The 24,000-nt window shown below is 40.5% G+C and overlaps 1 protein-coding gene, 1 long non-coding RNA gene and 1 pseudogene across 5 annotated transcripts in view; 2 read left to right on the top strand and 1 right to left on the bottom strand.

Moving 5' to 3' along the window:
* The first annotated feature begins 3,200 nt into the window (after positions 1-3,200).
* LOC138016771 (uncharacterized) lies at positions 3,201-6,550 on the top strand (annotated as a pseudogene).
* LOC138016772 (fibroblast growth factor 2-like) overlaps positions 6,036-24,000 on the bottom strand; it is a 21,419-nt gene continuing 3,454 nt past the window's right edge. For 2 of the 4 annotated variants that reach the window (XM_068863960.1, XM_068863959.1), the window contains exons 2-5: positions 17,918-18,001; positions 13,070-13,334; positions 7,373-7,476; positions 6,036-7,153 (exon numbers count right to left, since the gene is read on the bottom strand). In XM_068863960.1, coding sequence (XP_068720061.1) covers positions 6,947-7,153; positions 7,373-7,476; positions 13,070-13,334; positions 17,918-17,929 — 588 coding nt within the window. In that variant the 5' untranslated portion in view covers positions 17,930-18,001 and the 3' untranslated portion in view covers positions 6,036-6,946. Of the gene's footprint in view, positions 7,154-7,372; positions 7,477-13,069; positions 13,335-13,574; positions 13,824-17,917; positions 18,002-24,000 lie in introns of those variants that run through there. The other 2 variants (XM_068863961.1, XM_068863958.1) reach the window with 2 other exon arrangements.
* Positions 15,285-24,000, top strand: part of LOC138016774 (uncharacterized) — a 14,547-nt gene continuing 5,831 nt past the window's right edge. Inside the window, exon 1 of the long non-coding RNA XR_011125871.1 lies at positions 15,285-16,456. This is a non-coding gene — a long non-coding RNA (uncharacterized lncRNA). The remainder of the gene's footprint in view (positions 16,457-24,000) is intronic.

Raw genomic sequence — 24,000 nt, 5'->3', positions numbered from 1 at the left:
GTAGGGACGAACTTGCGCATGTTTTGCTATCAGAGTGCAATGCAGACATATCTGCCCATTTGGCTAGCTGCCACTTGTCGAAGTGTAGTGACGTTACAGAGGTTAAACTGATCATTTCAAGAGCGGGAATCCAGCACTTGTCAAGCTCTCAACTGAAGGGATGGACCATCTGCCCCAGGCACAGACATCTACTGGGATGATTTTGGCGTGGTCCAAGATCCTGCCAATACCCTGACCACACAGGAAAAATTGCAAGTGTGAAGGGCAGCCACGTCATTACCTTCCAAATGGCCGACAAAATAAAGCTTATTTTTCAAAGAAATACTGCTGTCGGATCACGTGAGTACACTTTGGCCTCGGTTAATTCTTTTGGCGAGTCCCGTTTAGCCCTAATGCCAGTGATATTTCAAGCTTCAGCTGTTGTTGTTTTTCATTGGTGTATACCTAAAACTAAAATTTACTTCTTTTTATTGTCTAGCAACCAATACCAACTATATATTCTCCGTTGTTTTCGTTTTTTACTAGTCTGAATGGCAAACAATATTGGAGAATATAAAACCAGTGCTGGGCTGCACGTATCATAGTGTGAACTCCTCCGCATAGTTTGTCCCTTTCTGAGTCTTTCTACTACCATTCAGGAATAGTTTCCTGTTATTTATCGTACGCATTGTTGTTATTATTTACACATAGCTATCTGCACCACTTGCCGTAAGAAGCATGCTGAGCGACTGGCGGCAACTGGATGGCAGAGCTCTGCTGAAGTCTTGTCTAACCAGGAAGAAGCGGATACTGAGAGGGTTGTTGATTATGTTCATTGCGTTCGAGGTCCTAGACCATGGAAGCAGCTAATTTAGTGCCAAGTCACATGCTGAGAGCGAACAGTTAAGGCAAAGATCACTCAATTTGCGTGGACCCCTTTTTGAATTCTTTTTGAATGATATGACACCAGAATTTCTGCAATCAAGGTTTGTTTATGGTGACAATCAAAGTGCTTACCATTTAAGGAATACTGAATACTGAAAACAAATTAGTTCTTCCACAACCGCACCCTGATTATTTGAAGAGAAGTTTCTGGAATGTTGAAGAAATTAAAGGATTAAATTAAAGGAAATGTACTATAATAATTATTTAAGTGCAGTAAATCTGTAATGTGACCTGCCCAACTGGTGAATTGTGATGATTTTCATTTTCCGATATGGCACTAAGAAGTCCTCTTGCAAAATTTACATACTGACCCCCTTCAACCCAGGGCTAAACAAACATAGTTCCTCCCTTTTTGCAAATGGAAAATAGCCTCGAACCCCCTTGTCTCTTCCCTCCCCTCTACATAAACCGGTCCCTGAATGCCCCTCTTTAGTAATACGGTTAACATGTGTTATAAATCCGCGCCTATACCTCACGGTAAAATAGATAATATTTCGATCCTCCAGAGTTGCTAAAGCTGAAGCAAGAACAGCCATACGAGCACATGCTGCTGAAATGCAGACAACGCCATTTCGCCAGTTCCCCACGCCTGCCTCGAACCCACATTGCAGTCCTTGTTGGAGTCCTGTCTTGATTCCTGAAGTAACCTCTGGTCATAGACCTGAATTAATCAGCACCTATAACGCTGCGATGGACGAGGTTGCAAGAAATGTTCCTTGCGAAAGAAAACCTCTAAAATCACAGCTTGTCTCATGGGAAAAATGTACTTCAGAACAGCGACAGTGCTTCATCGAAAAGGCCAAAGAAGACTCCACCCTTGTGTGCGAAGTTATAGCCCCAAGCTACGGGAAGGTGCTTTTCAATGCCATGGCCACCTTAGGAGAAATGGATGACGTAGCAGAAGCCGATGATGTGCTCAAAGCCTTGATGAGCGCTTACAAGAATGCTAAAACCAAAAGCACCAAGACGCAAATTCTCAGCCTATATGCGTACAAGTATTTGGTGAGCACACTGAAGAAACTTCACGCACCATATTGAAAACTGTCTACACGTCAGATACAGAGAGCGCGGTGTCATGCAAGAGCGATAGGTCCAGGCTTGGCTCCTGAGGAGAAGAAATACCATGGTGTCCGCATTGATATGAGCAAAGTGGATCATTTCGTTGAGTTTATTAATCGCCCGTACTTTCATCACGATGTATCCTACGGAACTAAGTTACTTAAGCTAGACAGTGGCCAGACAATGGAGATGCCAAACGTTGTCCGTACAGTAACGCGTTCTACAATGATTAGTCAGTACATGCAGTTCTGTCAGGAGCGATTTGAACCTCTAAGTCGCACTACCCTCTTCAAGATTCTGGAAGTAAGACAAGCTTCGAGGCGAAAGTCTTTACAGGGCCTCGACAATACGGCGGCCGATGGCTCTGCAGGTTTCCATAAAATTGAATCGATAGTCGATGATCTAGAGAAAGGAGGGATGGACAGGCAATGGTGTACTGAAATCAAGGAAAGGCTAAGGAATGGGAAACGCTATTTGAAAACCAATTTTCGTGTTCATTGCAACCCAGAGGAAGCCTTTTGTCCTGATCATTGTCGCAAGTTCGCACTTAGTGACGAACAAGATCTTGACTTCCAAGAGAAATGCTCCCATCAACACACTGAAAGCTGCAGTGACTGCCAAGACCTTCGAAACGCATTCGATGAAGTCAAAGATAGAATTCAAAGTGCCCTGTGGATTCCTTACAGCAATGAAGAACGAGAAGATCTGCTATACGACTTCAAGCTGGCAAAGGCAGATATCTTGCACTGGAAGGTGCATTTTGTTCGTTCCGTTAACCAAGGAGCGGCAAAGCAAGATCAATTGAAGATGATAAGTGTGAATCCAAATTGTGCGCTGATAATAATGGATTGGGCGATGAAGTTTCTTCAGCTTAGATATCGAGAAAAACAGTCCGACTGGTTCGGTAAGAGAGGATTGAGTTGGCACATATCGACGGTGGTCACAGGCGATCTTGACGTCAGTGGAAAGCTGGAGATGCAGTCATATGCCCATCTGTTTGATGCATGCCAACAGGATTGGTTCGCTGTGTGTTCTATTCTAGAAAACACATTAGGAGAACTTAAGGCCAAGAGGCCTCACATCACCCAAGTTTATTTGAGATCAGATGAAGCTGGTTGCTACCATAATAATTCTCTAATCGCTGCAGCAAGGAGCGTTGGTGAACGTGCATCTGCCGTTTCTGCGATGAAGAACAAGGCATTCTGACAGCGGGGGACATGAGAAGTGCACTATCTGAACGACCAGTGAAGGGTACCTCCGCATGTGTTTGTGAGGTTGACGAAGCGAAGTTAACCCTAGAAGTGAACAAAATAGATGGTTTCAGCAAACTGCACAACGTCCAGATTGACGAGAAAACTATTCGTGTGTGGAAGTCCTACAGAATTGGGCGTGGCAAGGAAATCTCATTCGACCAGCTGGTGACAAAAGATCAAGGGGACACCTGTCTCATAGTTAAGGAAGAGTTTTTCCCTTTTTATAATTTACGTGTATACCAAAGCAGAGATTCTGTGGCGGAGGATTCAGATGAAGGCAATCGTCATCACGATTTGGACAATTCGGACATTGAAATTTTAGAATAGTCGGAGCCTGGGTGTGTGAAGAGTTTCAGCTGTTTTCAGAACTTGAAGCGCATTTAGATGTAGGGGATCTCTGCGTTGAGGCTGAAAGACAGTCAGAAACGCTTTACGATACGATTCGTAGAGATTGGGTGGAGAGATTTACCACAACAGTCAACATCACTGAAGATGAACCTTGCGAACCTCTCCACCAGAGTGAAAGTGAACCGGCGCCCACCACGAGCTGTGTTATTATGGGCTGGGCCCTAAACAAGCAACGACCAGGATCAACTAGATTCCCCGAGAAAGTTAAAAACTACCTGACGGCAAAGTTTGACCTCGGAGAACAGTCAGGGCTAAAAGCTGACCCTCAGCAAGTTTCCAATGATATGTGGAAGGCAAGAGATGAGCAGAACAGAAGGTTATTTGAGCGAGAAGAGTGGTTGACTAAAAGCCAAGTGCAAGGGTTTTTTCACGCCTGTCTGCAAACAGAAGAAGACAACAAGCACCCTCACCTGAAGGTGAGCAAAGTTCAAAGAAACTCTTTCTAGAGGAAGAAGAAGAGCGACGGCGGCTGATGGAGCACATCCCAGAGGAACTGAGGCCGCAGCATTCCCTTTCATACGACGCCTTCAACTTGTGCGAGTGTGCGAAGAAAAATAAGCTGCATCAATTTAACGTGACACTGCTCAAGGATATCCTGCGCCATTATGAAGTACCATTTAAATCAAGAGACAGAAAAAAGGACCTGATAGATCTATTGATGTCATTTGTTCAAGAATGCAAATGCTTTAATTAGAGCATTACTGGCATGTAAGTCCATTCAAATCTCAACAAGTTACATCGTCTGGAAATAAGGAGGCAAAACCAATGCAAACTGAACTGTTTTTGTGCGCGTGTGTGTGTGTTTTGTATTTTTCATTTTTTGATGAATGACTAATAGTTGTAAAGCCATTTGTTGGGTACTGATTGAACCCTTTCAACCTCGTCGAACTCACCATCTAACTTTCCACGGGTCGTCTAATCCAGACCGCGCCCTGTTTTCTCAAATGGCTCGTTTGCCGACATGCCGTAAACGTTCAAATTAAAGACTCAAACTACAGTAAGCTAAACGTACCGTGATATTGCCGGCCAAGAGGTGGTATTTCATGGAAATTTACGATGGCATCAATGCAAATAACATAATTTTTTCCTCTGTGCCCCCGGCTGTTGACTGTTGCGCGACCGGCCCGTACCAAGAACACGGCACTAAGTTGTCATGAAAAAGGATTCACCGTGCTCAATGCGATAACCTACTGCACACTAGCTCAGAACATAATTCTGATCATAAACATTATTCTGTACCCAAGTGTAATGGTGAGGAACAGACCACACCAGTTTGGTTGCTAATTTGCATAAGTGAATATGTAGACGACGAGTCTCCCTTGTCTTCTCTTGTTTATTCTTCACAAACAGGCCAATTTTCGTACATGCAAGATCTTGAAAGTTGAACGGCATTTAGGATGAAGTAATTGACTTATCTATATAAATATTTTCTCAAGAGAAGGATGTTTCTCAAACTAGCGATCAAAAAATAGTTGGAACGGCGGTTCCTTTTATGTCAAAATGGCGCCGAATAATTGTGAAAATAACAAACCCTTTTATGGCGCCCGCAAGCGAGTGCCCAAAAGTTTTATTCTATGATGTGTTAGCCTTGTATAAGTACTTTCCAGCTGTAGTAGTCTTAGCTCTAGATCACGTCCCACAACTGAGATAATAGCTTTCAAACGCAGGTACCTCCCGCCTCAAAAAATTCTCGGCTCAAGATAAGGTATTTTTAAACATTCATAACTCAGTAAATATTGTGTAGGACTCTATCGTTGAACCTGTGATGCATTAAAGAAGAGTTACTCTTAGATATATAAAATAATCAGCTTTCCATAATAGAAAGCAGAGCTTTGCTGGTGTCCGATATTTACAGCTAGATCGAAGGTGTTACAGACGGCAAATTGTGGAGTTCAGAGGTCACCTCGGAAACAGTCCTCTAAAAAAATGAAAAGCATGGAATCGATCAAAGTAAATGCGATATTTGTACATGGGATAGAGTAGTCGACAATCACTGAAAATATCAAGGAAATCGGTGAAGTGCGGAAATTTGCCTTACCCGTTCTTACGCGGACAGCCTCTTAAGTCTTTCCTTGCTCTCCTCAGTCCCTCCCCAACTTCAACATCAATGACAAACTGTCTCCAAATGCTGCTCCCCAAATAAAGACAAACAGAGCTCTAATTTAAGCTAAAAATAACGCTAACCTTTACCCTTAACTTATTGGTGGAAGAAAATGCACGTGCTTAAAGGGACACTTCGTGTTGGATGTCAAAATTGGGTTTGCGTCTTATTAGGGCCAATCCTGGACCATGCAGTGTAACTGTGTTTCAAACTCCTCATACCACTTTCGTAAGAATTGAACCTTCCATAGTAACGACAGTATTCAATATGCAATTTGAGGTGTGGATTATCTCGTTCAGTCTTAATTTAATATCTTATGAACACTTTCGTGATTAAAAGAAAAGAATTTTCCTCTTTGAAGAAAATAGCTTTTGCCTTATTTAAAACTATATACAAAACAAAATTAAATTTGAAAATCTAGTGTACAGTCATCATTGTATCCTTATCTTTGAAAACTTTTTATCTTGTAAATATTGACATTTCTGTTTTTGGCCGCTTTTAAATCTTGTTCAAATGTCATGTAATTCTCTGGTATTTTGTCCTTTTTCAAGGAAGTTGTTTTGTGCATTTGGTATTACCTCAAACTCTGGCATTCCTGAGTAGTCGAGAGACACCTATCCAACTCACTTGCAACTGAGATTGGCACGCATAAAATGCAACGATTGTCGTGATTCTAATGACTCTCAATTCGTGGATTGAGCAGTATACTAGTCTTGTTTAAATTATCCTCCTTTAAATACTCTGTTTCTTGAAAAAAGAAAACTTGGCAGTAAAATAAATATATCCGAATTTTACGCAGCCCAAATAAGGTGTACATCTTGGAAACACTTTCGAGCTCCAATCTACCTTACAAGTCTCTAACTTTGAACTGGTCTTAAACCAAAGTACGAATAAAGTATTTTGATAGCTTCAGAGCTTTGTGGGCTCCAAACTGAATCAGACTCCGGCTTCCATGTCTTTCAATGTGTGTCGTTGTAACGAAGGTGTTACTTCAATGGACAGAATTATACATTCCCTTTTAGGCTTGAAAGGACAGTCACTCATTGTTCCGTTCTGTTCAGTCTTGAGCCATGCACTTAGCCACGGCTTTGTTTCCAGTTTTCACCAAACATCCGCTTGGCGCAGATAACTTTGCGTTCCTGTTTCTTGGAAACTTTTGATTCCTCTCTAATCATGTACACATCACCATGGTTATGTGGTTTTACTGTGTCATTACCAGAAAGTCGACTGATTTTTGAATCGCTGCTGTGTTTATGCCGTGTTTGAGTTTACCACTTTTCTTAATAGCCAGGTAATATTCTTGAGTGACGTTGCCCGCATTCTTGCCACTGTATTTCAGAGACGCATAGGTGTGGAAGTAATTTTCCCCTAATCTCTCTTTAAAGAGGCATTCGTCTGTTGGTATTGTCTACAAATGCAATACAAATCAACTTGTTTAATGAAAATTTTTGACATTTCGATTCGACTTAACCTCTAAATGAAGCAGCAAAACCACTTAGTTTTGCTGCTTTGGTTCCCAAAGGAGTTTTTTTCCAAGAATACTTCCGAAAGAATACTTCGCGATTCGAAAATCAAACAGTCGAGGACGAAAAGATTTTAAAACTTTCGAAGTCATGGACAAACGTACCTTTACATGGCAAACGCCTTCGTCATCCATACAGAGGTAAAGATTGGAAACCACACCCTTAAAGCGAACGATACTGGAGCCCATCGATTCCATTACGATGAGTGCTGTAATGAAAGATAGAAAGGCGTCAATCATTTCACTGTGGGTTGGCGCAGTGGTTAGAGCACAAAGTGTGAATGGGGTTCGGTTACTGGTCTTGGGGTAATATTTCGGTAGGGTCTGTTATTAGGGAGCTTAAGCACGCGCGTTTTTGAGACGCTAATGGCCACCGGAAGAGAACATTTCGCGTGCCAGGACAGTCGTGTCTTGTACTATTAATCTCTAATGGAGAAATGTAAATGAGGTTGTGTGAAGACTAGTTAAAAGGGAAAACAGCTCACTTCCGGTTGTCGTCCGCGTCTCAGGATTGACCCTAATTAGATGCACACGGATTTCAATAAGCGTCACGAATTGTCCCCTCGCCCTTCTCCCCAACTTCAACATCGCTCGTGTCTCGAAATGCCGACAAATAACGTCAGAAAGTGTCCCCCAAATGGTGATTGGTTCTACTTTACATATAAATGAAAACTAATTCTCATAAGAAAAAACTTCGCACTTACACTCTCTTTGAAGAGGAGGCAGACGTGAACTCGGAAATAGGCCACTTCGGAAAATACCATAATACTCTTTGCTTGTCTTCCCCCCCCCCCCAAGTTTTGCATAAGCATTGTTTCCAGTTTCTCTTGGGAGTTACAGCGATCCCAAGAGAAAAAAATTTGGGGGGACAAACAAAGAGTATTATGGTATTTTCCGAAGTGGCCTCCTAAATGATCGATCCTGCTCAGACAAAGAGGTTTTAGTTTCAGTTTCCCACACATTAAAAAAATAAATAAATAAATAAATAAATAAAAAAAGAATAAAATGGTCCGCCTTGATTGCATGGTTTAAAAAGAAAAAATGGCTTTGCGTAATCGAGATAAAATCCAAGTGTATTATATCTCCTTGTAAGATCTATCTTTAAGTATGCTACTCCAGCATGGGCTGATATTCCACAGCACCTTAACAACTTAATTGAGTCTGTGCAGAAAGAAGCATTGTTCATATATTCCTTCTCGGAGGGTTGTATGCATATACTTATGCCGACCTATGCAACACGATCTTCTTGGCTCACTTGCTCCCCAATAACATTGGCGTTACGCATGGCTACAACCTCCGGTCTGGTGGTGTAAGCAATTGCTTTGGTGTGTCCAGTGTAGTAAAAAGAACGGATAGCTTCGGAATATGCAATGTAATTTATATATCGCATTATACCTCATTTTGGCGTTGTTATTATATGCATAATTATTTCTAGCCCCCTCTGGTTATTTAGCCTAGTGCTACGAGAAGAGTGGTTAAACACAATTTTTCGTTTAATTTGATTGCCAGTGTCCCAAAATTATCAGAGTACCTGTGCTTAAGACTTGAATCGAGTGATTATTAGTAAGGTTATACATTGCTTTGAACATTTGGGTCTCTAGAATATGGACAAGAACTTTCCTTCGTCATTAAATGGAAAAGGAATAAAGCGGCTCGAAAGTAATGCAGTCTAAATGATCGGCGCATTTGACTTGACATTCAGAGAATCCCGTCGTCGTTAATGCCGGTGTCAATTTTCCCAAAGTCAGTAGGAAAGAAGCAGTCATGGACACATTCTACGGATTTCCAGTGGTTTCCATGGATTGTGCCGAAACTGGTACTTCGTAAAAACCGATCAAAATCTGAGCGCGAGCTATTTTGACCTCTTTGTTGGCCTTTCCACCTTTTTAATTTGTCATCAGTGCTCAAGGACACCGGACATCGAGTGTGGGAATGTAAACCCTCCACTATGCATCTATTGTTAACTTTTAAATGAGTAATTTTCTGGTTTAATATCATGTTTAGAAATAAAGAGTGTTTAAAAATAGTTTTGTCTAATTATAGTTTTAAGTATCAAAACTGATTAGGTAGTGTTAAGTACTTTGTATTGGCCCAGGTCACCTTAATCGACACAAACCATACCCCCTCGCGTTACACTGCTACTGAATGAAATGTTGGGCGTGATGTAGTTCAGGTCTTTCCATTTACAGAGGCAACCTACTCTGCCCAGTTTTATTTTATTATTATTTTTGTTTGAAAAGGATTTTTTTTAAATTTGTTATTTAACATGTTTGTTTATGGGGTGATATTCAAGCAAACTGCATTTACCTCACCTTGCGACAAATGAGTTTGATGGGCGGGTCCACTGGCGTTTATTTATCTCGCATGCGCGGTGTAATTGAGAGCCCTGGAGTTAATGTAGTTAATGACCGCTTCAGGGCGGTTACTCAATTAAATAAGGAAATGAACCTGGCACGAGAGGAAAGTAAAAAGAAACAGTTTCAGAACGCTCATTAAGGAAATGAACTAGACACCACCTGTCTGAGCTATTTATGACACTCCGCATATATTGACATGCATGCCTCACTTGGCAAAGTGGCGACGACTTGAAGTTGCCTTTTCATTTCGCACTGGCTAAGAGACAACTAACTGTATCTCCACAAATATCAGTCTTTTTTTTTTAGGATAACGACGGTCTTATTCCTGTCGTACGAGGTTATTAAAAGTCGTACGGATACTTGCATCGTTCTTCATCTGGTGGCGAAATACTCGCCATCGTTTTCCATGACACAAACTTTTGCTTGACTGCACTGCTTGATTGCTAACGAGATCATCATCATCATAATCATCATTAAACAAAAATAACTATTTCCTTGACATCACTGGGTGGGAAGCTTGAGATATATTGTACTCTGTAACAGTTAACTTACGGTTTTACACGCCCACCCTGTGCACAAGAGGCGTTGTGAAATAACTAGAGAGTGGTCTTTCGGTGAAATTGGTCTACCTTCAATCTCTTCTGTTCTCTTATACACAAGATATCGGAGAGGAATAATCCAGTGTCTGTATGATGGTTGCTCTTATTCGAGCACTTTCCAGCGGCGGTTTGGCTAAAAAAAATTCTTCGTTTCACGCCCGTTCGTCGACTTTCTCTTGTTTAAATGCCCACAATATATCTTTATCTCACATGATATAGTTACTGTTGTTAACCTTATCTTTCTTTTACACGAATATCGTTATTTGTTGGACATAAACACAGATAGGAAATTTACAGTGTATTTTACAAAGAACTAAACAACTACTAAACAAAGGATACATTAAACTCTAAAATTAAGACTGGTTATTTTAGGAGAATACACATCATTAGTAATGTGTGAACTTGTTGTGAGTGTGTTTATTTTTGTGCAAATTGAGCGCAATATTGGTAACGTTTGCTCGCTAAATGCGTTTGACTGTAAGTTGTGTATTAGTTTTCCACGTGAAAATCATTTGTTGTCGTTTCGTATGATTCATTTAGGAAGGAAAAGAATTTCATGTGTACATTTAAAATGTTTGGCATTCTTCAGTAGCACGCGGTGGGTCAACGCAATTCATATCGAACTTGCTATTTTTCTTTTTGATTAACGCCTTGATTGATATATTTTTTTATGGACCCCATTAGGAACATTTTCTCCTCCTTCAAGCTGTCTGAATTGAGACTGCACCCACTTGTCCCCGGCGCGCTAAACATAGCTTTTAAGTTGGGCAACATGCTTCTTGCTTCTGTAAATAGTATGATAGAGGTGTCAGGACGTATATAAATAATTTTCTCCTGGTCGAGCCTTCGGTCTCCCTGAGAGTATCACGCGATCTTGGAATGCCTCGACGTTTGGACGGGATATTTGTGAAAGACATCCATGACAGTCTCTTGAAAAATCCAAGGCGCGGCGGCGCTAGCAGAGTTTTGTTTTGATTTTGTCTGGAAATGTTTTTCATCCACTTTTCGGAAATTTTAAGTGGATGTTAAGCGGTTTCGATGTACTAATATCTCAATATTATTTCCTTCGATTTTCAGCTGAAAATTCTATCGAAATATGTCTTAGAAACTTGTTTAGAATAAACGGCGAGCAACTTGTCTTTCATTAGTTAGACACCAGGATCGCGCTTTACATGTACAACTTGAGTATAAACGAAGGGCTAGAGCTTTATCAGCAACGCGTTTGCGTTTAGATGGGGTCACTTTGCAGATATATTAAACTACGAAAGTTCGGACACATTTAGGCGCCTCATCAATCGTCTGTCGCCCCGTATCCTTTCGAAACATTTCAACATTCTCAGTGCTATAATTATGTTTTGTTTTTTCGAATCCAGCTTTGTCTCGGAAAGCGCACCAGGACGACCTCCAAATTTCCTCTTCCTCCTCTAATTTTCCTCTTGTTTGTTTCCTGATAGAATCCTGTTTATTTTAAGGGTATCATTTTTGTCCGATACCTCGGACGAGACTTTGGTTGGATGTTCCGGAAAGGCCCGTTTCCTTGTCATGTCGCTTCCAAGCACAGATTGTTTTGCTCCGGAATATTATTGTGTTCGTCCACATCCCGTTATCACGGGAGGTCTGGTTTTTGCCAGCAATAGGGCTCGAGCACATCCCGCAGTCACCGGAAATGGATTAACGAGGTTCTTTATTGGTTTGGCGTTTTGTTTACTTTCGCGCGAACTCCGGTTTTCTTGACCGGCAACTGTTTGACGTAAATGCGAAAAGTATTTTACCTCCGTTGAGAACGGTGTGAACTTTTGGCGAATAACCGATTTCCAGCGCTAGCGTGCACTTACAACACCAAACACCCTAAGAGCGTTAGGCATCAATTTTACAGACAATTAATGTAAATGTAATGATTTAATTAGCCCAGTTTTCTTTTGAAGGGGTGATTTTATAACTGCTTTTCAAATTAGCTCACTTGAAATAATTGCAGTAATGTGGATCATTTAACATGATGGACCAACGGGTTCCCAGCTGTGCTATATTTGAAGTGGCATTCTCCTTTAACACTCACTGAGAATACTTTTCTTCCTTTTTTGGAAGCCGGTAAAATAAAGCCGGCTAAGTCTGCTTGGTGCTTTTGGTTTTTGTTTCAGTTTTGAAAAGCGGTTAACCGCTAGAAAGTTATTCTCCCTTCGTTCCCAAAACGCTATCATTTGTCGGATCGTCTGCTAACTGCCTAATACGATGGAAGGATTCCTTGGCGCAATGACTCCGCTTGCTGTCTCTGATTATTATCATTGAAATCCGTTTGCTTTCTTGAAATATTCTCAATTGTTATGCTAAGAAGGGCCTGTCTTTAATGCGGAATGCTCACCCAGTCACTTTGAATCGCCGAAAAAAAAAAACTAGACATTTTTGCGATCTTGTACGGTGAAAAAACCCGTTTTCGTTGTATGAAGTGCTTACAGGACGTTTCTCTACTCAACGTGTGTGGCACAATATTATCCTAAAATATTGCGTGGATGGTTCAGAAATCAATGACGCATGAATTCGATGGCGCGTAACACGATTCAATGAAACTAGGTCCCTTTCAATAACTAGTCAGCCGTCTATAATGCACCCCAATTTGCTCTGAACAAACTAACAACTTTGCGATGCGAACCGCACTGTAGCAGTGCGTGGGGTTTGTTTGCCTCTGTCAGTGCAAGGGCATACGATATTCTGCTCTCTGTTAGCCTATCAGGAAACGTGTTTCACGGAAAGCGACATATCTGTTTATCGAAAATCGAGCGAATCCTGTCGCTCAAGCGACCACATAAATGCAGTTTATCTACGCTAAGTGAACACTACCTTGCACTTACACTCTCGAGTGCCAGCACTCCTAGTTCCGGTCTGTTTTGTGGTATTGGTGATTTTGAGGAAGAATCCATTCTTATTATACAGCTTGACTATTTTCGTGTTTGTGGGGCTTCCACTCAGTAGTTCCATTTTGTCCAAAATCTTTGCTTGATTCAGATTTTCACTTGTTAGCGTTGCTTGATGGAATTTTGGTTGGGCATCAAATCTGTTTAGCGATAGTCCTTGGGAATAACCAATCAGCACACATATGATTGCAAACCAACTTACCTGCAAAGTACAAAACGAATAAAACAATTTATAGATATGTCAATAATTTAGTCAAAGTGCCTACAAAGTTTCTGTTTCGTTCGAACTAGAGGTTTCATTAACAACCTCTGATAAAAAAAAAAAAGAGAGATCACAGATTACATAAGTTCTTTCCTAAAAAACACTATTAATTTAACACCTGAAGGGAAAATGACAACGCACACAAGAAAACGACTTTCTAGGTGTCAAATCTGATCTTACCAATGCGTTTACCTTGTCCATCGTGCGGTCCGTCCTCGTTTAGTCGCCACGGAAAATGTGACCGCAAATTGCAGTGCTTAAATTTCATACTTGTTCTACTCGGCCTCCTCCATGTGGTCAACTTTAGCAGCTTGAAATAACATAGTCATTATATTCTGTTTATAGTCTTGCTCCATTGTTTGCGGCGATGAGGTCTTTTTTTTTTCTATGCGCGCTCTAGCCACTCCACTAACTCGGTCTTGATATTGTAGGTAATTGCAAGCGGCGAAGAATATGTATTTAAAGTACCGCAATTGTCTTGACTGACGTTTTTGGGACGAACCTTTTCATTGCCTTGGCGTCAGTTTTTATATCCAATATATTTCTATTTCTCGCGGCACAAAAACGTTTCCAGCAAAGAATATCTGGAATTCGTGCGAATAGGTGAAAATCCAGATGGCGCGTTTGACTTTTGCGATGTAATGCAGGATGTGTTTTCAAACACTAGCTTTAGCCGTTTGACATAATTGAAATTCTTTGCTTGTCGTGAGCGCTGTTTTTCGGCAAATGCACAAAGGCTCGATAAGTCACCTAAGAAAACACCGTGAAAGGGTCTCGGACAACTTCCGCACCTGTTAATAGAGTTTCTTTAATGCCACATATACATTTAATAAACTGACCTGTTTCAAATATCTGTTTACCGTCGGTGTTTATTCTTCTGAGCTTCCGTTTGCTTAAGAACATATTTTTAAACGGGACACTAGCAAGCTAAGTGGCGTAGACTGACCTACGTTAATTCGATGTCCTTGTTTTACTGTTTGATTACGACTCTTAAATTTTCTTGCAGTGTTTTTATATAAGTCGTGTGTTATTTTCACAAATAATTTTGTATCTGCAAAAGGCTCATATGCCTTCGTTCAACGTCATTACCGAGCGAAAGCGACCTCGTTTGTGCATCCAAGTGTTTATTTTTAGCCAGCCAATCTTAAATGATAAAAAAATATAACCGCGCACCGTTGGTTCAGCACCGGGCTGTCACGCGGGAGGTCGTGAGTTTCAACTCCGGCCGGACCAACACTCAGGGTCTTTAAATAACTGAGGAGAAAGTGCTGCCTTTGTAATTACATCTTCAAATGGTTAGACTCTCTAGTTTTCTCGGATACGGACGATAAGCCGGAGGTCCCGTCTCACAACCCTTCAATGTTCATAATCCTGTTGGACGTAAAAGAACCCGCACACTTGTCACAAAGGGTAGGGCATGTACTTCCCGGTGTTGTGGTCTGTCTTCTGTGGTGTATCATGGTTGGGAGGGTAAAATGGTGATTAACCTCGAAGGAGACCTATGTCCTATTGTTGATTCCACCATGTATGTATTCATACTTAATCAGTAAATAAAATACCTATTGAAGATACTCTACTGTCAGGAGCCACTATCGCATTTTAGATGGTATCGAAACTAGTGTATGGAATCTCGTTGACGTCGTTTGGAGCGTGGTCTTAATTGATTCCTGAATCTCTTTTTTCTGGCTTTGTGCAAAAATGTTTGAATATAGGTCTGCCTTTATGGCAAAGTCATTGTGGCCCTCTCGAAACATACTAGAAATTCCAAGAATTTGTGGAAAATTCTAGTTGCTATGGTAGCCTATTTTTAACAATAGGTATCGACCTGATGGTGGTTTGAGAAGCAACGGCGCTGATAACATTCCGGGGACGATATGTCCGCTCTAATTTGTGAAAATGTTTAAATGAACCAATTTTCATTCAGTCTCCTTTTGGGTAATGTAATGGTGGGTCTCAAAATCACTGAAATCCTAACGAATTCCTGACATCTTAATTCGCAGTGCCTAGTTGAAATGTGTAACTGACATTACAAACAACTGCATGCACGCAAATTACATGTTAAGGCTTATCGTATAGTGCTCTTAAGTACTAACTGTATTGCTATACTTCCTCCCACACTGACGCCACCAATATTTATACCAAAGCATATATGTAAGTTAGGCACAAAGATGACCTTTGAAGCACGGGCCCATCAACTACGTAAGAGAAACACGCTGGTTTTTGCAGAGAGAATACCCAAAAAATTAATAGCTCTTGGAGTAGAGCAGCGATTCAACGTACTTTTCAGTCTTCTATCTAACTTCCCCCCCCAAGTATTCAAGAGGAGGGGGGTGGGGGGGAGGAGGCTGAGTCATTTTATAACTGCTCCAATTCTGCCTTCTTTAAATACCAACTTCAGTCAGTGAAATATAAGTCATCTGATATAGCTCATTGCATTAAAAAGTAGACCATGGGATAATACAATTCTAGAGTTTTGATTGGCTTAGCCATCATGGTATATTGTACACTTAATGTATGGTCACGAGGGAAACAGTTAGTTTTGTTTTCCCTTGAGTCCTAATGTTTCACGAAGTCGACGGAAACATCAGGATTCAAGGGAAAACATAACTAATTATCATTCTATGTATTTTGTCCTTCCTTTTCATTGGCCGAGAGCTCACCACGTGACCTGCAAATAACTGCTTACAAATAAGTGTTTTGCTGCAAATAATATTCTGCTCATGCGCAGTTAACATACGCTCTTGTGAGAAAATGGCAGCTCGTTTCCTCGAGCTGTCCGAGAATGATTCGACATCTTTAGTTGATCGAAAGAACAGTGAGAACAAAAGTTGCACTCAACGTATTTCGAGAGTATCTCAGAGAAAGAAAGGTAGACGAAGAGTCACTCGTGTCATCGACGGGAAGGACAAGTTGGCGAATGCATATGTACTGAAGAGATTTTATGCTGAAGCCAGAAAAAAGAATGGCGAGCTTTATACCAAAGCTTCACTTGTCGGGATACGCTTTGAAAACTGTGAAATTCTTCAGCTTTGTTGATGCCTAGTATTACTGAACGTTTGACTGTAAGTACAATTTGAAGTCTACAAATATAATTATGCTGAAAAGGAAACCAATAGCCCTTTTCACGGTTAGTTTTTCTCATTAGCATTAAAATATAATGTAGCATGTATGTGAAGCAATTTCGGGCTATTTTGTAGTTTTAACCCGAAATTGCCTCGCATCCACGTTAGATTACATTGTAATGCAAATGAGAAAAACTAACCATGAAAAGGGCTATATTACTCGACTCTGCAAGGCAGCGCGCGCTTACGGCTTCTCGGAAACTAAAACAAACTCGGTGATCGAATGATAAAACAATTATTGACCTCGATTTTAGCAAAATATCGTGATTTGTCAGTGTTTCGCAGATCAATTATTTGCCGAAGCCGAAGAGCTTTGGCAAATAATTGATCTGCTCGCCACTGACAAATCACGATATTTTGCTCAACCTCGTCCAATAATTGTTAACTATTTTGCCGAGGGACCAGACATTAAATGCTCTCTTTTTCTTCAACGATCGCAGCAAAACATCCGGCGCGGGCAACAACTGCGGAATTGTAAATCCAGATCGGGATACATTTGAATTTAATCAGGGGCACGTGACCTCTTTAAGAATCAACCAATTACAAAGCTCATTTTGTTGAGTGAAAGTCTAGGTATAGAACAAGAGCTATTATGCCATGCTCTACAAATATCAGTAATTGTACGCATCAGTTTTCAGTTGTTTTTTTTTTTTGCAAAGTAAAGTAGGGAAGATTTATCCATAATTTGTCAACGTTTTAAATAAAACAATTATTCCACTCGCGCCTGTTGGATATGAGAAGATTATATCCAACGCGCCCTCGTGGAGTAATTGTTAAATAGCAGTTCATTGATCGGGGAAATGCATGTATAATCCAGAATTATCTGAGAGATAACGGAATTGTTTAGCTTTAGTCGTGCGAATGCCCACGCAAAAATCATCGAATGACACGCAAGTGACGTAACCTCTACTCTCCTCGTTTGATTAATTTGTCCATACACTTAATTTTTCATAGAGATTCACCTTTATTTTCATTCCATTCCAAATGTGATGAAAATGAGATCTTTCGATGCTCTCGTGTGACTTAGGATAATCTTGTGTTGTACCATAATGGACATATCGCTTCTCATCACTGAACCCGATTACAATCGCGAGCAGTCATCATAAGTTGAACTTTCTTGTGATATTGTTCATTGCATTGCGCAGTTTTAATAGTACGACATAGCGCTCTTTATGTATGCTTGCATTCCTTGGTTGGATATTTGATTGCAAGAGTCGTTCGAACTGAAATGAAGTCTTGGTTTTGTTCTTGGAATAGCATGTCTGAATCAAATTCGTCACAGTACAGCTATATTCCATCTCTAGTACTTTTGATTTATTTCTGAACTTAACGGGTTTTTTTTTCTTTAATGTCCTATGCAGTGTGAGAAATCGTGACATTACAGCAACTTTTAATACTTACCCCCTCAAGCATCCTCCGACACAAACTGCATAAAAAACGTTCCTGCCGTCTGTCAGCTTTTTCGTGGCGTAATAACCGTCATCGCTGAAAAAATACAACATAAACCTGGTGTTTTACGATACGTGACGTATATTCGTCGTGGGTTAATCCCTTTAGCACTAACTGAGTAATAAAGCTTTAATCTTGATATCCTCTAAGCGCTTTCAGTCGTGAATACCTTAACGATTTTTTTTAAATTCGTTCTTTGTAACAATTCACTAATATGTCTACTAATATCATTTGGTATATAGTAGCATATTTTGTAGCAGTAGGGTGGAAATTCTAAGTAGTTTCCTAGGTGAGAATCTCTTTAATTAAGTGTGAAAAAGAGATCGAGGAAACGTGGAGAAAAAGTCGGCGTGACTAATTTGTGCCGGAAATGTGCCTTAATAACTTCAGCTTTCTCCAAAAGAATACTCTAAAATATCATTTTGAACAGGAGTGCAGAATCAAAAGTCCGCCGCCACAAGTCGGCATCTTTGTCGTTAGCGTAAGTATGATTTGCACGCTTTCTTTGGCCATGCTTTGATTGCGTTTCTAATGACAATTTAGTCCAGCTTAGCACATCATTGAATCCTGTTACTTTAATGTAAACATTACCGGCCAAGATAAAATAAGGCTCTTAGAGCATGCGTGGTTCTCTCTGTTGTACTCTACGATTCATATGTAGCAGGTTTTTCTTTCGGTTTACACTTATCATCTAACACAAGTTGCAAAAAGTTAACTACAGAACATTTGTACTACGAACGAACTGGTTCGAGAGGCATGGATAAACAAAATTTTGCCAATCATATCAAGGGAAACTGCATAACTTTGAACGACTCGGTCGAGACAACTTATCGGTGCAGCATTCACTTACCCCCAAGTCTACGGTGGCCCACAAGGGTCACGACACATTATTTCACAACATATTTCGAATTAACGATGAAATGATATATGAAATGAATCATATATGAACTGCGGATATGAAATCAAGTGTAGCTATGATCCTTTCAGTTATGAACGCAATTTTTGCAATTGCGTAAAGAAGCCTGAAAAATTCAGGACTTCAACGGGGTTTGAACACGTACGCGTGACCTCGCGATACCGGTGCGTAGTGGCGTAGTGACCCTTGTGGGCCACAGTACAAGTCAGTACAATTTTGTCTCAGAGTTGTTCAGGTCCCGGTGACACAGTGGTGTCATTGGGTGCATTGAAGTGAGAATTGAATGTTAACATGAAAGACTGGAGTGATTTCATGCTGAATGGGATGATCCGTGGAAAACATGCACGTTCCTGAGACCTTATTTTAACCCGAAGAAACTCGAAATGACCGTCGATAATTCTTAACTCTGGGTTCGATCTTCACCACGATTTGTTGGGAACACCCGGCCATTGGGGCATTTGAAAGGCAATTCATAATCTTCACAGAAATGGCTAGTACAAACGAAGAAAGATCAAAGATCTAGCATCCAGCAAAATGACAGGCGTTTGGTTCCTAACCGAGCAAAGCCCAATCGCATTTTAAGTTCAACAATAGAAGGCAAATTAGAAGGCTGTGTGTATCTACCACTACAAAATTTTCAAGTGTGACTCCTTGAAGTTAATTCTTCAGTTTGTCGTTGAAAACAGTCAAAAAGTACATTTAACCTGTGTCCAGTTAACTGATGATAGTCCACTGGTTTGACATAGGCGTGAATTCACAAGTAAGCCGCCGAAATGCAAAGTGGACGTTTTTTTCTAGTTTTCCCGGCCACGTTTGGGAGAGAAGTTGAAAGGTTCGCTTTCCAGAAGGTAAATCAAAATGGGCAACAAGGTACTGGGCCGCTAGAGGTATGGATGGGTGGATGGAACGATCGATGGATGCATGGATAAATGGATGAGAAGAGATACTATGAATGAATACGACAGCAGACGGACACACTATATATTTCTACAAAATCGTATTAGGAACATTGGAATGAATGACCATTCACACTAAAGAGCACACTATGTTCATAATCCTTGGCAGTTGTCAAACGGTTGAGGCGGGAGAACAAATTATGATCACCTCGCCTACAAGAGATCAAGTTTAGGACGAAAGTACATTTTGCAGAAAAAAACGCGTTTGGTGTCGGGAAGAGAAGACTTTTGACAGCAGAATCGCGTCGAGAACTAAAAGCTTTAACTCCTCATTGCAACCTTTGAGCACCTTCAGTTTCAAACGTTACACTCAGGATGTGGTACCTAATCCACTGGTTATACACAGTTTCAAATGTCATCGACACTTAAAACTCGGGCTAATTTTTCTCATCGACAGCAGCATGTGAAAGTTGCTGCATAACATGTACTTACGTGAATGATGCCTTACGGATTACAGTAACTTTCATTAGCACAGGCAGTTGCACTGTTAACATTTTGTTTCCGGCGTTGTTCTAGCTTCGACGGGTAATTTGTTTTATCTTTTAGGACCATAAGCAGTGTTCAGTGGCTTTGGTGTAAATCATGGATCTCATGGCATTCATCTATCTATCTAATCATGTTTGTCAAACAATAATTAACTGCAAAGCTAAACCATCACACTGTGTTGAACCATCAAACTCCATGTTGCACAATTCATGTTAAAAGATCCAGCAAATTTTACAAATTCCGAACATCTGCATGGTCATATCTTCAGCAGTCCTCAGAGATGGAAAATTACGAGTCTAAGAACTTTAAAAGCCTACCTGTCTCCGAACAAATTTGCCAGTAGGTAAAATATTAAACTCCGAACACCTACTAACACGTCTAACAAGCATATACAATTGAAACTTGGGTTTAATTTGCTTGCTAGCTGGCTTGTTAATTCTACTCGCAACTTATTTTGCATACAGGAAACACACTTAAAATGCACAAAGTTGGCAAAAGCTGTATTTTTATAGGTCGGTCCCTTTCAGGTACTTTCATGCGGTCAAAACGTTTCCATCATTACGAAATCAAAGAGCCACTTAGATCCGGTATCTATTGTGTAACAAATGAACTATCCAGCATAGCTGCGCCAAAACTCCATTAACGAAGTTCCGACAATACTTTACTTTTCATTTGTATATCCTAAATCACCGTGGGAAGATCATGGTTTTTGCTTAGCTCTCACTGTTAAATCCGAGTTCCTTACAGCTGTAAACTTATAGAACCCCAAGTGATTATTCCTCTAATCCGCCGTTGGTGAGTTATATTCGAGAAATAACGTGGCTTAATTCAACTTGAGTAACAGACTATAGCTGTGGACCGTTGGCAACTGCTCGGTGGCTTTTTGTTTTTCAAGATGTCATAGAAAGTTTCTTATTGCTATTGACTGTAGTAAGATCTTTTCCTGTCCGTTCATCCCATGGAGCGCTGGAGAAGTTTCATTCGTGACCATGAGTTGCGGTCAGGCTTTTCCCGCGCTATTTTTCGTGCACGTGTTTTCAAGTTTTTATTGGCTATCACAGCGGTGCTTATGGATCATGTGTTGCTTCCACTTTTAACTTGAAGAAGAATAGAAGTCTTAAGCAGCAGCGACGTTTATGAAAAACGTATTTTCAACAGTCTTTTTCCCTCAACCCTTGCTAACAAGGCTGTAACTATCCACGAATGGTTGCAAAGACAGGGTGAATTTTTGCTTAGCAAACTGAAGAGATAATTCAAGATTTGCCATTGTGTGCTGATGCTTTTCTAGAATTCTTGAGATATGGCTTCATTGTCCGCATGAACATGGTGGTTTGAAAGGTACGAAACTTCAAAACGCAATTGCAGTGCCAATTTCTCTTTTTACATCATTTTGTCTAGATATACGTTGCCGTTCTTGTGTCTATCGTAGGTCTTAAAATTCCTTGTTTGCTTTTGCTATTTACGATATTTATATCCAGCTGACATCTGGACATCTGGACATCTGACCAAGACATTATAATTGTTAGGGATTTTGCGGGGTTTTTTGCTTGGTGAGATATAGTGGGAGTAAGCCCCGTTGAGTCAAACGTCAGCCAAAGTCGGATGACATCTTGCATAACCTTGCTGCGACAATAGCATTCTTCTCGTCTAGCTCGGCAGGAAAGCTTTTTCGCTGTGCAGACTCGAGAAAACCTGGTTCTTTCCTTGACGACTGACAAGCCAAGTGTTGTTGAGAAGAAGGTTTAGTTACGTTTCGACACGATAAACGTGTGTTTGCAAAGGACTTTGACCTTCTCCGTGTGTATGTAGCTTCGTAGCAAGTCTTCACCTTAATCAACGCTTACTTTTAAACATCTTTACGTTTCGGTGTTGGTTCTTTGGTTATCGGTTCACAAAAAGAGAAAAAAAAAAGCCTGTTATATACGATTGCTACTTTTATTATGTGTTCACTCGCTCTCTCCGAAATCCAGCTCTTGCTTTTCTTTCTACAGGAGCTTCACTTACTTTTTCGCAGGGATTTACTATACTTTTAGTTGATACAATTGCAGGAGATCTCGTCATGCTGAAAGTTGCGCTCATTGCAGCCTCAAATGGTTCTTGCCGTTTCAATCATGATTCAAAGTGCTTCTTCAGTAGTAATTTTTTAGTTTTTCGTGATAAAAGTAAGCTCTTATCTTTTGTATTGTTTTTCAAAGAAGATAGGAGTCTCCTAGAATAATAGCATGAGCTGCTAGTAAGTGAACCATTATACGTAATTCCATTAATTAAAACAAATTAAGTCGGCAAACCGGGAAAAGAGGTGTTCCGACCATACAAAACGAATCGTTTCTTGAGCGTTGTTTACAAGTAAAATTTCATTCCGGTGCGAGTTCTTTATTTATAGCTCTCGATATTCACTAACAAGATAGCGCTAGCAAACTCTCCAACGGTATACCACCATTTGAAGAATTTATTCGGTAGTTGTGCCGGATCGAAATTAGATTCTCGTAACGGTCTAAAGTTGTAAATGCCGACCTAATGAAAACGAATGCATAGCGACTCGAGAGAGCCGGAGTGACCTCGTAACGGAGTGAAAGTCTTATACCGGTTTGTGTAAGCAAAGTTTGGTGATACTCACCTCCGTGTGTACAAAGGGCTAGAATAAAATCTTAATTTCTACAACTCTAGTTAAACTTCTCAGTTTTGAATGACGAATGCATGCAGCATTTGCCGCCTTGACAGTGTCGTAGTTCCTTTCAACCTAGACTATCTAACTTTTGATTTCTTCGAATCTATGACGAGGTAGATTTCGCTGCCGTTTCGATTAAGATCGGAGCCCTGTTCGCGTTCTCGCGGTTGCACTGGAACGAGCACGGAATTGAGGCTCAAGCTAGGAGTCCGACCCTGGGAACACAAAGAGAGTCTAATACTTGGAGAACTGTGATCTGACGATTTTTTACTTTTTGTCAAACAAAACTGGAGGCGTTGGATCGAAAGAGGAAATGAGTGAATAATCGAAAACTTCCTTTGAATTTTTCTAGGCTTTTTGCTGATTCGTTCGGTCTTTCGACTTGGGATGCCAACAGTTTGAATTTAGCTTCACGCTTAATATGACTGTGCGGGAACCGTTTAGCTTTACGTCACTTTCAGTTCACAACTATCCAACCTTTTCTTAGCAATTGCAGATATAACCTGAAAGAAACCATATTTTTCTTCGGTGGAAGCGAAATTGAATCCACCACGTCTTTGCTAACAACCTGACTATTTACGGATTAAAAACTTGCTTTCTAAAAAGTATTTTTATTTAGAGACTTGGAGGAGTATACATGGAGATGTCTGCTTGACTTGCAGTAGATTTAATTTATGCCAGGTATAAGCATTGTATGACCAAGAATGAAACGAACGGTGGCAAACAAAATTGCACTCAGCAAACAACAAAACGGAAGCCGGCTGATCGATATACGGTCTTCTATATATGACCTGATATAGTGTCTACTTCCGGGCTTATCGATTTAATCACCAAACGCAGACCTCCGGAAAGCTCTTCTGCACATATTGAAAGGAAGACTGTCGCCGATAACGGGCGAATTACTTGGTTGCGAAATCAAAATGGCTGGCGTCTTGATCATAATTCGTTTACTGCTTTGTATTCAGCCGATGGCAGGAGACTATCATTCTTACACGTCTGCATGTTTGTA

The sequence above is a fragment of the Montipora capricornis genome, chromosome 9 (assembly GCF_036669925.1).
Source record: "Montipora capricornis isolate CH-2021 chromosome 9, ASM3666992v2, whole genome shotgun sequence".
Lineage (NCBI taxonomy): Eukaryota > Metazoa > Cnidaria > Anthozoa > Scleractinia > Acroporidae > Montipora > Montipora capricornis.
Note: the sequence above shows the minus strand (reverse complement) of the source record. Positions and strands in the feature narration are given on the sequence as shown.